Raw genomic sequence first — 14,205 nt, 5'->3', positions numbered from 1 at the left:
GTGAATTTGAGATTGGAATATCTGGCATCTGTAGAGGGTTTTATGGTTCACAAAGTGCTATTGACTGACTCGCTCAGTAAACAGTTATTGAGACCTAATATGTGCCTGGCATTGTGGTAGACAATGAGAACAGAGATAACTAAATCCCTGCCTTTGTCCTAGAGGGTCTCACAGTCTAGACAGAGAGCACAACTTAACAAAAGTGACATATTATAGAAATATAACATCTACAATAGAATAATGCAACAGAGGGAGGTTATCATGGTGATTGGGGTTGAAAACTGGAACCATACTCTGTGGGTTTGAATCCTGGCACTGTGTTTACTAACCATATGACCTCTCAGTTTTTTCATCAACAAAATACAAATAATCCCTACCTCATAAGGATGTTGTGAGGATTAACATGAAGCATGTTGGAAGATGGTCTGGCACAGAATGAGCACTGTGCTAAGACCCTCTGCTCTTTCAGGAAACAGTGGCAGTCTCACGGGGTTTACCTGAAGAGAATTTAATGAAGGAGCTATTTTCCAAAGCAGGGCAGGATTTGAGGAATCAACAAAGGTGTCAGTGCAACTGGGGTATACTGGAAGACAGGTCTCTTAGGTCTGGACAGGGCAAATCTTGTTGTACAGGCTGGGCTTTGAGAGTTCATGGTCTAAATCACAGGTTGCAAAGTTAGATGTCTACACAATTCAGACAGGTAATGTAAATGGATGAGGTGAATTCACCAGAGACAGGATCAATCTCTTTTAAAGAAGGAACTCATAATAAGCTTTAAAAATTTGTTGTCCAGAAATGAGGGCCTAGGGTTAAAATTCAGGAGGCAGTTTCAGAAGTCAGAAATCCTCCAATTAGCACACTATCAAAAATCTAAAAAATTGTAGACGCTGTGTGGAGCAACAAAACAAAGCAAAACTATATTCTTGGGTAATGTCTGGCTTAAGTTCTAAGCTGCAGAAGCCACTGGGTGCAGAAGGGGGGAGTGTGGGATGGGCAGTTGGGCAACAGCTCACACAGAAGATGAACTTTTACTACAACCTGCAGGATGGAGTTTTTTAGATGGAGCATCAAGAGGGAAAACGGCATCCCTTGTAGAAAGAAAGACTGGGTAAAGGCAAGGAGGTATGAGTGGATATGGGTGTGGTTTCTAGAACAATCAGAAGACGAATCTGATTTCAGGGGGAGGTAGGAGGCTTCTCAGCAGAGATTATTCAGGTCGAAATCTCTCAGTCTAACTACTGCACCCTTTTCCAGCTTGAGTTCACTCTAAAACATTTGATCTAGTCATTATCCAGCTTAGGTTTGGATCACCTCTTACCTGGGGGATTCATCACTACTGGACCTGTCTGAATTGCAGCCAGTATCAGAAGTGAAGAGGTGATGTAGAGAAACCAGTTATCTGAGTTTCTTTCATTTTTGTTTTCTAAATCCTAAATGTGATGCTACATCTGAATTGTAGTAGCAGCTCCCTCAACTACTAACTATGTGACACTGGGCAAGACACTTCACTTGTCTCTGGGCTTCAGAATGGAATTATAATGGTACCAAATACATGAGGCTACTAGAAGGTTTTAGGGCGTTATGCATTTACTATGCATTTAGCACAGTGTTGAGTAAAAGCTCAATAATAGCACTAAAAAAATAAAGATGTCTTCAGATGTTCCTCCCAAGTATAGTGACTTGGTATATGAAGACACCCTCAGGAGTAGAAGGCATGGAGAAATAGCCTTGTCCAGCTTCTGCCCTGTGGGTGAGACCCCTGGAGTCATCCTGACAGCCTTTGCTTGCACCCTGCAGCCACCTGTCCAGCTGGCCCCATGGGGAAGGCTCCATGCTGGGGGTAGGTACAAACTGTTCCTTGCTTCCTGCCTAGGGGTCCAGCTCATCATGGGCATGCTGTCCGAAAAGCCAAGGTCTGGGACCCCTGCTGAGGTGGCAGCCTGTGAGCGAGTCCAGCAGAAAGCTGCAGTGACCCTGGCTCGTCTCAGCCGAGACCCAGATGTGGCACGGGAGGCTGTGCGGCTCAGCTGTGAGTGGTGCTTGCTGGCTGTGACTGGAGTGGAGTGGGGGGATTGGGGGCGGGAGCAGCTCTGATTTCATGGTGGCAACAGTGGACACAGGGCAAGGACTGGATGGCATAAGCCCTATCTCTGGGGGCTAGAAAATGCTGGGATGGAGGCTCAGGGGTGCAGCCCCTAGTCTAGTTTGTAACCTGGGGCTGAAGCAAGAGGGAGAAAGGACCTAGAGTGGTAAAAGTTGGCCAGAATAGTGACTCACCTGCAGACTGTTAATAAGAACCCCATTATTTCATTCACTCATTCATTTATTCACTTGCTCATTTATTCATATACTCGTTTGTTTACTTATCTACACGTTCATTTACTCATTAATTTATCCTTTAGTTCATTTATTCATTAACCCATTCATGACTTCATTATTCACCATTAACTCCTCCATTAATTCACTCATTAACATGCTCATTCATTCAGTTAGTCACTTATTTACCCAACAAATATTTTCAGAGCACCCACTCTATGCTAAGCTCTGTTCTGAGTGCTGGGCATGTAACACTGGATGTGACATTGTCCTGATCACAGGGGCTCACAGCCTCATGGAGGTGACAAATAAAAAAAGGGATATTCTCACTTCAGTATCATGGGAGTGACACTCAAAGCATGTCCATGGTGCATTTGGCATGCACAAGAAGTAGCCCATGTTTATCTGGGTGAGTCAAAGAATGTTTTAACAAGGGGGCGAGTCCTTTGCTGTGGTTTGAAAAAGTAAGTAAAAGTTACTCCCATGTGAAGACTGAGAAAGGCTTTTCAGGAAGAAGCGTGAGAAAGGCATGGCAGTGTCACCAATCCTCCAGGTACCCAGAGGGACAGCCTGGGGCAGCAGAGGGTTCCTGCTCCTTCAAGACCTTACAGAGGATGGACACGCAGACTGCATTTGCATACCTTCTACTGCTATCGTATAATGAGGGTTTTTTTTTTTTTTCTTAAAGTTTGAAAGAAGTCAGTCTGCATTGCAAAGCTAAGTCATTCACTTAACTCTGCTCAGTAAAGCCCTAGGAAATATTAGTAGAGTCTATAGTTTTATGTTATTTTAGCCACAGTATATTTTCTGGCTGAAATTGGCACTTGAGAAAAAAAGACACAGCTAGGAATTTTGTCTGGTAAAGGTTCAAATGTTAACCCACATCTGTGGATTTGGCTTGGATGCTTCAGCTTGGCCTGACCCTAACCAGGCTCTGCTCACCACTGAGGAAGTAGAAAGTTTCCACCACAGACTCCCCGAGGTGGGTTCAGCCCCCTTCTCTGGCAGATTGGGTGTGCAAGGGAGGCCCAGAACCTCTGGGTCAGGCCCGACTGGTCCCCGTCCTGGGCTTGAGGCTCTCCCTGTGTCTCCTACAGGCATGTCCCGTCTCATCGAGCTCTGCAGATCCCCATCAGAAAGGAACAGCAGTGATGCCGTGCTCGTGGCCTGCCTGGTGAGTTCTCAGTCTTCCCCCAGCTTTTCCCCTGGCCTTCAGGATGCAGACAAGGGGGCCAGGAGAACTGGCTATGCTGTGGCTGGCTTCAGTAAGCCGTAAAACCTCTCTGGGCTTTAGCTTTTCTCTTTAGGATAGTGATCATTATAATATTTGTTTCACTTAATTCATAAAATCGTGATGAAAATTTTATGAGGTAATATGTGTGAAAGATGATGGCTGAGAAACTCCCTCTTCCCTCTGTTCTACCACTACAGTTTTAGGAACAGGAACCTTTGAGGTTCCCGTGGAACGCTAGTTGGTGTTGTCTATGTCATGGTGCCTGCAGAACGTGGGAGCTAGGATAAGGATATCCCCTGCCTATTCCAAAGGGAATAAAGGAAGAAAAGCCTCCACTTATCCCTACAGGGAGCCCATCTGGTGGCACTCTTCCAGCATTGTAGCTCCCTCCACTTTTGTGGAACAGAACGAGAAGGAACACAACAAGATAGAGTGGACTATTCAGCAGCAACCTGGATCCTCACCTTGAACACAAGCAAGTGTATCCTAGGAAGTCCCCACCCAACTTCTTTTTGCTGGGGGTCCATCATGAAATAATCAATAGTACCAGACAGAGAATGCACACTTCGTCTATATATTCTTCCCTACTAGGGCTGTAAGGACTCCCAAAGTAGAGTAGCTTCCATTTGAAAACATTTAGGAGCAGGGAAGCCACTCTATAAACAGAACCCTTAAGTTCCAGAAGAAAGTGCTGGCTCTTGTGATCAAAGAACACAAGGGGGAAGTGATGGATTTAAAGATCCTTCAAGCTGTCTCACAGTAAAGTCCTCTCCTCAGCCCATTTTGAGCTGAGCTTGTCTCTTTTCTGGGAGTTTCTGATGGGCGTTTCGCAATTGTAGAAACAGTAGGGCATTACAGTCAATCAGACCTGTCTTGGTCGTACCATTAATGAGCTGTGTGACATTTGATAAGTCACTCAATGCTATACATTTTATTCAATAAATGTTTACGGAATGATCCTGTGTTCCATTAACTGTTCTAGGCTATGGGGATACAGCTGCAGGTAAAAAAGACAAAAATCTCTGCCCTTCTGTGGCTTTTATTTTGGTATGTTCAAGGCAATCTTAATCTTCTTGTGCCTTTGGTGGTCTGGTGAAGCTTACAGACCCCTTTTCAGAATAATCTTTTAAATGCAAAAATAAAAATAAAATGTATAGAATTAAAACCAAAACCAATTATATTTAAAATTATTAATAATATGTGATATATTAATATATTTGCTTTTTAGCCAACATATTAAATAAGACCTAGCAGTAAGTCTAGTAAGTATTGTCATCTTGACTTGTGCAGACCATAAATGGTATTTGAAAATATTTTCAACAACTTTCATGGGCTGTGAAAGTATCTGTAATTTCTACTGGGAAATCACAAGTCACAGGGATTGCGAAGATGCCATGGTTTGTTGCTGCATTCACATTGCAATAGAAGCAAATGCTAAGTTTCAGTTACAGATTGGTGAAAATAAAGATGTAACTTTTTCTCATTCAAATTCACAGATCCTCTTAATTCCACCTGTTCTAGCAAGTGAAGTGAGAGGAAATTAACATGTAATGATTGACCCCAACTACCACTGCCTGACTCTGAATAGACCCTGAGGAAATGTTGGTAGCATTGAAAGCACTTGGGAAACTATAAAGCTCCATTCAAATATGAGGGCTTGTGATTATTACTGCTATCATTTTTATTAGTGTGAAGGAGAGCACACAGAAGAGCTTGGCTACTATCTTTAATCACTTTAAGGACTTTCAAGCCGAAAAGGGATTATATTTGTTCTGTGGATGAGTTGGTGGATGCTGAAGAGAACCCCTCCCTCCCTAATCCATTCTCCGTGTGGCTTCTGAGTTAATTTTCCTAATGACAGTTTATAATCATGACACTTTCATGAAATCTCCATCGAACCTTTTCATGGTTCCCCATTATTTCTGGGCCACTGTCCGTCTGTTCAGCCCTTCTCAGTCTGGCTCCGACCATCCCTAGGGCCTGCAGACCTCCCACTGTCTCCAGGCCCTGTCCACCTGGGTTAAGCCAGAGCACCCTGAACTGTGTGCCTTGACCCTTGCTCCCAGCAAATGTTTTCTCTATAACTCTGTTTATTAAAATTCTGCCAATCCTTCCAAGCTTAGATGTAAATCTCTCTCCTTCACAAAATTTTCCAGGAGCTCTGTGTGGTGCAAAGCCAGAGAATAAACAGCATGAACCTGAGCCTCCTGTCTTGGATTTTGTTTCACTCAGTCCAAGGCAGGTTCCATTATCTTTGTCCCAGGTGTTGTAAGGGGAGGCTCTTGGAATTCAGACACAGGCCTGCCTGATTCTAGAGGCCTGCACTTTTCAACCAGACCATCTTGTTCCAAGCCATGCTCTTTCTCTCCCCATCTCTTATGGCACTGGTCTCCAGCATTGACTCATGGAGGAGGATTTGTATTTTTCTCCCTCTAGCCTGGAACCTTCCTAGGGCAGGGGACTTTTTCCAGCTTTTTGTATATCCATGGGACGTTGAGTTTGGTGACTATGTATTAATTGACTTGGGGACTGATAGACTTGCTTCCCCTTTTCCTAGCTCCCAGTCTTGGGGGTGTCCATAGTTTGTCCCTAGGAATGTTCCAACATTTGAGTGTGGTCTCCTGGCTGGTGAGATTCACTTGGAGTCTAGCCTGGCAGGTGGAGTTAGAAGCCACCATTCCTGTTCTTCCCCAAGACCTTTCCAGCTTCAAAGGCTCCCTCCAGGTGGAGGGAGGAAGGTTCACTTATTGTCTCCCCTGTCTGGGAAGGTGGCAGTGCAGATCATCTCTCCCAAACAGAATGGTTTTTTCCCGAATGAAGCAGCTGTCAGTAGGTTGCCAGGCTTGTTTAATGCTTGGGTGCTTTCAGGCTATCTGGGAATGAGATTCTAGGATGACTAGCTGTTTAACCCTCCCAGAGAAGCAGAGGCTGAGAGAAGGGTTGGCAAGGGTGCAGGGTCCTTTGAGGCTGCTGCACACTGAGGAGGGGGTGCTCTGAGCTATGGTAGGGTTCATGTCCTGTAGACTTTCTGGGGACCGTGGGGAGGTAAGGGTGTCTCTTCTCTCTCTCTTGTTCTCTGCTGTGTTTTGGTTTCTGCTTTGCTCTCTTTCTAGGGTTTGCCTTCTCAGCAGTTTCTCTTTCTCCTTTCCCTCCCTCCCCTCTTTTTATCACCATAACTCCTTTCTGTCCCTCTCTACTCCTTCCTTTTTCTCTCTGCCTCCTTACCTCACCCTACCTCTCTCCTATTATCTCCCCTCCTCCTAAGGGCTCTCTCTTTTATTTTCTTTGCCACGATTTCTCTTTTTTCTCCATCTCTTTTTTATACTTGGTCTTTTTTCTCCACCAAGTTCATCTCTGTCTGTTTTAATATTTCCTTCTTGTTCTTTTTTCTCTGTTGTCTCTTTTTCTCTGTTTTTTTTTTTTTTTGGCTATTTCCCTTTTCTGTCTTATTTGCTCTCTTGATAAGTCTATGTTCTATTTCTCTGTGTCTCCTTGTCTCCCTTCTTGCTTTATTTTTTATCCCTAATGATGCGAAAATGCACTGGTGGCCTTATTTCTTCATCTTCAGAAAATCCCTGATTCTGTTTTCATGGTGAAAACTCAAGGGCAATGGGGTTATCTTTCCCTGTTGGAGCCAAGAAGAATCAGAAAGTGCTATGAAGTTTACCCTCGTTAGCCCATGGGGTAAACCATGCCCCATGAGAGTCAAGATGTGCTAGTTGGAGGCAGTTCTGGGGAGTCTACTTCCCATTGCTAGAGTCACAGACCCTGCTCATTAATGCACAGAGACACACGCTCCTTCTCTTTGACCCTGCCTGGACATGACAGCACCTGTGACTCCCAGCAACCAGCTCAAACTATCCTCTCTTTTCACTTTGTTGGCCTGATTTCTCAGCAACAGGCTACCTGCCATGTCCAGGTAATGAGCGGTATCCCTGCCTTATGCTCAATATAACCTTGTATCCTGGGGTTGCAGCATCCTACCTGTGTGTGTAGGTCTGAGTGCCCTGGAGTCGGACTCCTGTGTGATGTCTGGAAGGCCACTTTCCCCCTCTGAGCCCTAGTTTCCTTATTTCCAAAATGGAGATCATGACACTTAGCTTGCAACATCATGTAGGGATTAAGTGAGGTGCTATGGGGAGATCCTCAGTGTTTGCATTCCCTCCTTCTTTGCTTCTTTTGCCATTCTAGATATTCCCCCACTATTTTTGCTTCCAGAGGTGGGAGAAGAGAGGTACCTTGTTCCCTGCTGTGTATATGCCCAGGAAGAGGGAAGAAATTAATATTTATTAAGCACAACATGCATTGCCTCAGTTAACTGGTAAACAGGTCTAGGTAGGTGCACAGCTCACATTTAGTTTCAGGTTGCACTATCAGCAGATCTCAGTATTAAAGCACTTCGTTTATTCATTTCTTTTCAGTCAACATTTGTTGAGCCCTGTGCCAACCTCTGTGTTGTCTGCTACAGATACAGAGAAATAGAAAACAAGATCCTTACTCTTGAGGAGCTCAGAGTCTAGTGTGAGAGATAAATACCTAAAAGCTAGTTACAGTCAAGTGTGAGAAACTTGAGGTCCGCCCAGGGGCCCTGGTTGCACAGAGGAGGGAGGTATGGACTGTCTCTGCTTCAGGGTAATTGGGGAAGGCTTCATGGGGGAGGTAACGATAGGCAAGAGCAGGAAGTCACTTCAAGTCACAAGTAAGAGTATGAGCAAGGAGGAGGGGGTATAGCTCAGAAGTAGAGCATTGGATTGCAGATTAAGAATATGAGCAAGGACACATGGACATAAAACAGAAATAGCATAGTCATTGCTTATTGTGTGGGGAGCTGGGGAATGATTTTATTCTGCCAGCACCTCTCTTTCCTGTTCATCCCCCTTGCCAGATGTTGAATTTCTCAGTAGCAGAATTCTTATCTACTTTTACAATATGTTCTCCCTCTCTTTTCTTCTTTTTTCCATAGTGCTTTCCATAGGACCTTGCTGAATTTATGGATGAATGAATAGTTCTTGCTATTCTAAGTTTACTTTAGGGATCTGGAAACAGTAAAGACCATTACTAAGATTATTAACAGCTTTCAGATGACATCTATCTTAGTGATCAAGGTGTAAATAAAGCCAGGTGAACAAGAGATGTGGTTGCTATGTTGACCAGGGGACCAAGATGGTCGCTGGGGTGCCAAGTGGCCAACATGATGATCAGCCCAAATTGTCTGGTAAATGCACCACTTCCTGAAATGCACATTTCAGGGTAGGTGAAGGAAATACACGTACCTGACATGGCCCAGTCTGATATGTGTCACCTCTTCTGTCTTCTCCCCAGGCTGCTCTGCGTAGATTGGCTGGGGTCTGCCCCGAAGGCCTCCAGGACTCTGACTTTCAGCAGTTGGTCCAGCCTCGGCTTGTGGATTCCTTCTTACTCTGCAGCAACATGGAGGAGAGTTTTGTGTAGTGGGTGTGGGAGAAGAAAGACATTTGGCTGTTCTCACGCCCCCTCTGAGTACGCACCAGTGAACACACCTGAGTACACACAAGCTCTCCTCATCTTATTTATACTTATTTTTGTGTGAAATAAATGGAGGGCGAAATCTTAGAGCAACATCATCAAACAGTCTGTGGTCCTTGGGAATCTTCTTTGTTTTTTATTTTTTGACTTCTGTAGCTTTTCAGTTGCAGATGTTGAAATTCATAATGGCTAATATGACAGATTGTCATGGGTGATTCCACTTCATCTTATTTTTTCTACTCTCACTATATAATCTTGCCTCATTTTTTAAAACTTCGGAACCAGAGTATTTCAACTGCCTAGCAGAGTTTTTTTTTTTTAAGCTATATTTGCTCTTCTCAAAAATCTAACATGAATTCCATAATTGGGTAGAATATATTGGAAAAAAGTTTCTGTTTCTTTAATAAATGGAATTATATATATCCCAGATTTTCTTATTAAGTTGTGTTTTAAACTAAGTTCTTGCTTCCCAAGGTTTCATTCCCCAAAAACTTTTCCAACCATTAAAAGTACATATCGAATTGTCTTGTTTTCACAGGTGTATAAATAGGTTAAGCTCTGATTGATTTAGTGAGAAACCAAAGTGACTTTCAAAAATACTTCCAAAGGCACCAGAAACCCTGCTTCCTTTGGCTTCTTTTCTTTTGTGTAACCTCCTGTTCACCTCCTGGTGAATAGAATCTTCAGATGAGGCTTATTGAATGATTCCTCCTCAAAACTATACTTGAGAGCAGTGGTGTGCTGAAGCCAGCTCATGCCCACTCACAAGGGACAACTGTGGGAATTTCTTCCCAACTCTGCACTCAGTGACCTTGTGTTGGTAGCCATGAGCTACCCCATGAGCCCTCATGTTGAAATTGGCCATAGTGGGAGTATTTACACCACAGAAATTCGCAGATGCTATAAAGCACAGTTTTGCTTTTTTTTTTTTTTTCCTAGAGAGCTGGTTTACCAATATTACTGCTTGAAAATATCACAAAAATCTGGGGATCCTTCTGAAAATATTAATGCCATCATATTATGATATAATTTACATGATATAATTGTGTAAAATCATGATTATAATAATGTTTCAAGAAACATTTCTTAAATTCCCAATTACTAGTTTAAGTGAGTTAATCTAATGAACCAAGTCATGGGCGAAGCATGTAATGTGCATTATCTAATTTATTCCTCACAATAATCACGTATTAATTAGTGTATTCATATATGTTATAACCTATAATCAGATTATTAAATTATTTGTCCAAGGTCACTAGCTAGTAAGTGGTGCTAGGATTTGAATCTGGCAATATCTATTACCAAAGCCTTTGTGCTGAAGTCATATGCTGTATAGAAAGGTAATGTCTAGGTCCTCCCACCTAATGTGATGATGATGATGATTATTATGATAGAAAACCTTGTGCAACATTAACCAGGTGCCATGGATTTGTTTTATATCATTCTCGGTATAGATATTAACATTTATTACTATATACCCATTTTACAGAGAAGAAACAGAGGAAACTCATTTTACAGATGCAGCAATGGAGCTGAAGTAGCAAGAAAATGGCAGACCCTGGATTCAAACCAAGGTCTTCTGAGTCCTTATACAAAGCTTCCATTTTTAGAAATAAGGTATATATATATCACTGAGTTATGCTAAGATATTGGCAACTTTCATTATATGATATCAACAAATAACTTTTGTTAATATCATTATGATCTCATCAGAAAAGTTTTTAAATATTGGGAAGCTATCAAGCTTGGAAGCATAAATTTTGTCATTGGCAACAAACACTGTCAGTTGCTTCCCTTGAAGAGATGGACTCACTTTGTTCATTTTTGAGAAAATGTCTGCCAAACACCTCAGTCTCAATAACCACAATTTGTTGACTATTCTTTCAAGTAAAGGTAGTGTTCCATAGAAAAAGCAACTAGTTCATACAGCAGGTCAGACAATCACACAAGTACCTCTCTCTTGAAACTGACATGCATTCTGCTTTGGCATACAGTAGAAATGCCTGAAGTGCAGTTTTCATATCACTCAGAATAGTTAAAATGGCATGTACCAGGGGTCAGAATTTAATACACTTAATAATTTTTACTGCTTCATCAAGGATATTCCTAAGTGGAATTGGCATTTTAAAAATTTAAGTGTGTGGCAGTGAAGAATACAATAACTATAAGTACAGTTTGGTGCCACTGCCTTGATCATATTAAGGTGCAATTTTACTTACCATTGCTTTTGCACCATTAGTGCAAATGTCAATAAGTGGAGAAACGTAAATAACTTCTTAGTATTTTTATAAAAATAGTTTTGACCTCACAGAGCTCCTGAATGTGTCTTAGGAATCCCCAGAGATCAGGGGCCCTACTTTGAGAATCACTGATCTAGTTTAATACTAATTTTATAGTGAGGAAACTGAGGCCTGTGTTGAGGGGAAGCACGTGATTTTTCCCCAAAGCATACAGAATGAAGACTAAATCGTAGCCTTTTGTGTTCAAGGTCAAAGTTCTGCCCATTCCTCAATATCAGGCTAGTTGGTCACTAATATCACAGAACTGGAAGAGATTAAAGGGGAGTTGCTCTTCGGATAATATATAACGTTGAACATTCCTACACTGCAACCTTTATTGTGAAAGTGCATATATATCAGCCAGGGGCCTAGTAGGAAACAGAGTTTAACTCGGGTGGTTCAAATAATAAAGTTTTAGTAAAGAGACTACTTGGAGACTTGAATGCAGAGTTAAGAGAGCTATTGAGGGATGCTAAGTCACCCAGAGACTAACCACCAAGGTAAGCCGTTACCATGCTAAGGGCAGAAGGGTCAAGTGAGATAATAGTGTTACCAAAGTCCACTGAGAGCTGCAGTTGTGGCAGAGGGGCTTATCTGGTGGGAGCCATAGGGACTCAGCTGCTGTGAGGGACATGGAGTCTGGGCAGGGAGGCAGCAGGACAGAAATACCCAGACCATCTCTTCTCACCTTCTGACCTCCTTCCAGTGCCTCCCATTGGCTAGTACTCTGGTGAGAGCCAGTTATGAAATCCTCTGGAACCAGCCACTTGAGAAGAGAGCAGGTTAGAGAAGAGTAGAGATTGGATCTGGGTAAGGTTAGGATGGGGCCAAACTGAGAATAATAGCACAGGTAGAAAAGTCTACATCCTTCCTTATTCCTCTGAAAAGCAACCAGTATTACTTTGGGCCTAAAGCAAACCATCAAGTAACAGGATTTATGAGACTTGTTTTAGAGAAGGGGAAAGTAAGGGGGTTATAAGTAGAGGCAAATAATATCCCTCCTTGGAGCCTTGTTTCAGAAAGAACCAGGAAGGGTGGAGTAGGAGATGCCAGCGCCTGGAGAAAGGGAAGTAGATTGTGTCCCAGGCCTCAGAGTAAGGAAGATAGAGATATTCAGGGAACTACCTGTCCCAGGCCTTAGAGGAAGGAAGACAGAGTTATTCAGAAGTTGGTGCAGAGCTGAATCAACTGCAGCAGACTGTTAAAATCACAGGAAGTCTATAAAGAGAGGAGTCAGCATAGTTGATGGTTCCTAGACATGGGACCAAAGGCTGTGGCCAGAAGTGTGCTCCAGGGAAAGGTAGAAGAGTCTCCACCTTCCACACCAGCCCTTGACTCTGCTCCATGGTTTTCCCATAGTAACTTTCACTCTGCTGACTCTCTACCTACACTCTGTACAAGGCAACTACTATACTGGGCAGGACATTGACCAGCTTATGTGGCCTTAGGCTTTCATGATTGAGGCCATGGGCATAAAGTCCTCACTAGTCAGGTGCAGCCACAAGTTAGCTCACGTCACACAGATCAGGTTGGAATGGGGGTGGCTGACTGATTAAAAGTCAGGATTTTCTTGGCCTAAAGCACACATATTGCCTGCAATCTTCCTTTATCTCTAGGCCCTAGGATGGGATTAAGGCTGGAACTGGGTTTTCAGGAAGCCCACAGGTTGAGTAGAGTCTACATTTATATACTGTGTCTAGATGGGGAAATCTGGACACCCAGATTCTTTAGGATACGTGGGCAGCATGTATGGAGAAAGAGTCACCACCAGTTGGAATCAGGAGGATTCCTCCATGAGTTAAAAATCCTAGCTCTACTACTTTATTGTTGTTGACTTTGGACAGGGCTTTGTACCTCTATGAGTTTCTGTTCTCTCATCTGTAAAGTAGGGATAATACTCCTGCCTGATCTCCCTCTTAGGGTTAGGATTAAGATTAGGGAAGATCATTTGTATGGAAGTTCTTAGTAAACTATAAAGTTCTGTGCAAATGTAAGTTGTTGTCATCATCATTACTGTCATCATTTTGGAAAGGACTCTATAGATGACCCAGTACTTCACTTTTGTTATGCTGGGTCCCCTTGACGGTATCCCTTCTAACAGAATTCTTCATTATTGCTCTCACATCTCCACTGAATGTCTTTACTTTCTCTATTATTTGACAGTCCTCAGGATCATAAAGTTTCACCCTATATGAAGCCATAATCTGAAAATTCATCTGTTTGTCCTAGCGTTGGTGTCTATCTCTTGGCATGTTATCTGTTCAACAAAAGAAATTACTCCCAAATTTAGTGGCTTAAAACAATGACAACTACAACAACAGCAACAACAGTAACAACAACAACAAATTTATTCTTATATTTCCTGTGGGTCAGATTTTCAGAAATAGCTTAGCTGAGTGGATATGGCTCAGGATTTCTCATAAGTTTCTAATGAAGATGTTGAAAGCATTCACAGAATGGCAGAGCAAGGGCTCCCAAAGTCTGCTTCTCCATAAAAGCAATGACAACACTGTTTAAGATTGTAAAAATCAACTTTTTTCAGAACTTTGAAAATTAATTAAAGGCTTGCAATAATCCAAGGAGTTCTAAAGAAAAAGGCCTGAATCTCTGTAAGAACAGTGAGCTTTGTAGTGTTTAACCTGTCTCATTCTCATACCTCTCTCCCTAGCTCCAGGGTATTCTTAAAGACCAGCAGCCTCAAAACTACAATAGCTGTAAAAACCAGCGGCATAGCACACCAACATGGCACATGTATACATATGTAACAAACCCGCACGTTGTGCACATGTACCCCAGAATTTAAAGTGTAATAATAATAACAATAATAATAATAATAATAAAAAGAAAAGCAGCAGCATAGCAGCTCCTGGA

General features: G+C 42.5%; 1 protein-coding gene across 3 annotated transcripts in view; it reads left to right on the top strand.

Moving 5' to 3' along the window:
* INSC (INSC spindle orientation adaptor protein) overlaps positions 1-9,477 on the top strand; it is a 132,395-nt gene extending 122,918 nt beyond the window's left edge. For all 3 annotated transcript variants that reach the window (XM_045371540.2, XM_005578537.4, XM_005578538.4), the window contains 3 exons: positions 1,874-2,029; positions 3,414-3,490; positions 8,873-9,477. In XM_045371540.2, the coding sequence (XP_045227475.2) occupies positions 1,874-2,029; positions 3,414-3,490; positions 8,873-9,001 (362 nt within the window). In that variant the 3' untranslated portion in view covers positions 9,002-9,477. The remainder of the gene's footprint in view (positions 1-1,873; positions 2,030-3,413; positions 3,491-8,872) is intronic.
* Positions 9,478-14,205: the final 4,728 nt, after the last annotated feature.

This window comes from Macaca fascicularis, chromosome 14 (genome assembly GCF_037993035.2).
Source record: "Macaca fascicularis isolate 582-1 chromosome 14, T2T-MFA8v1.1".
Classification (NCBI taxonomy): domain Eukaryota; kingdom Metazoa; phylum Chordata; class Mammalia; order Primates; family Cercopithecidae; genus Macaca; species Macaca fascicularis.
The sequence above is the reverse complement of the archived record's forward strand: the minus strand, read 5'-3'. Positions and strand labels throughout refer to the sequence as shown.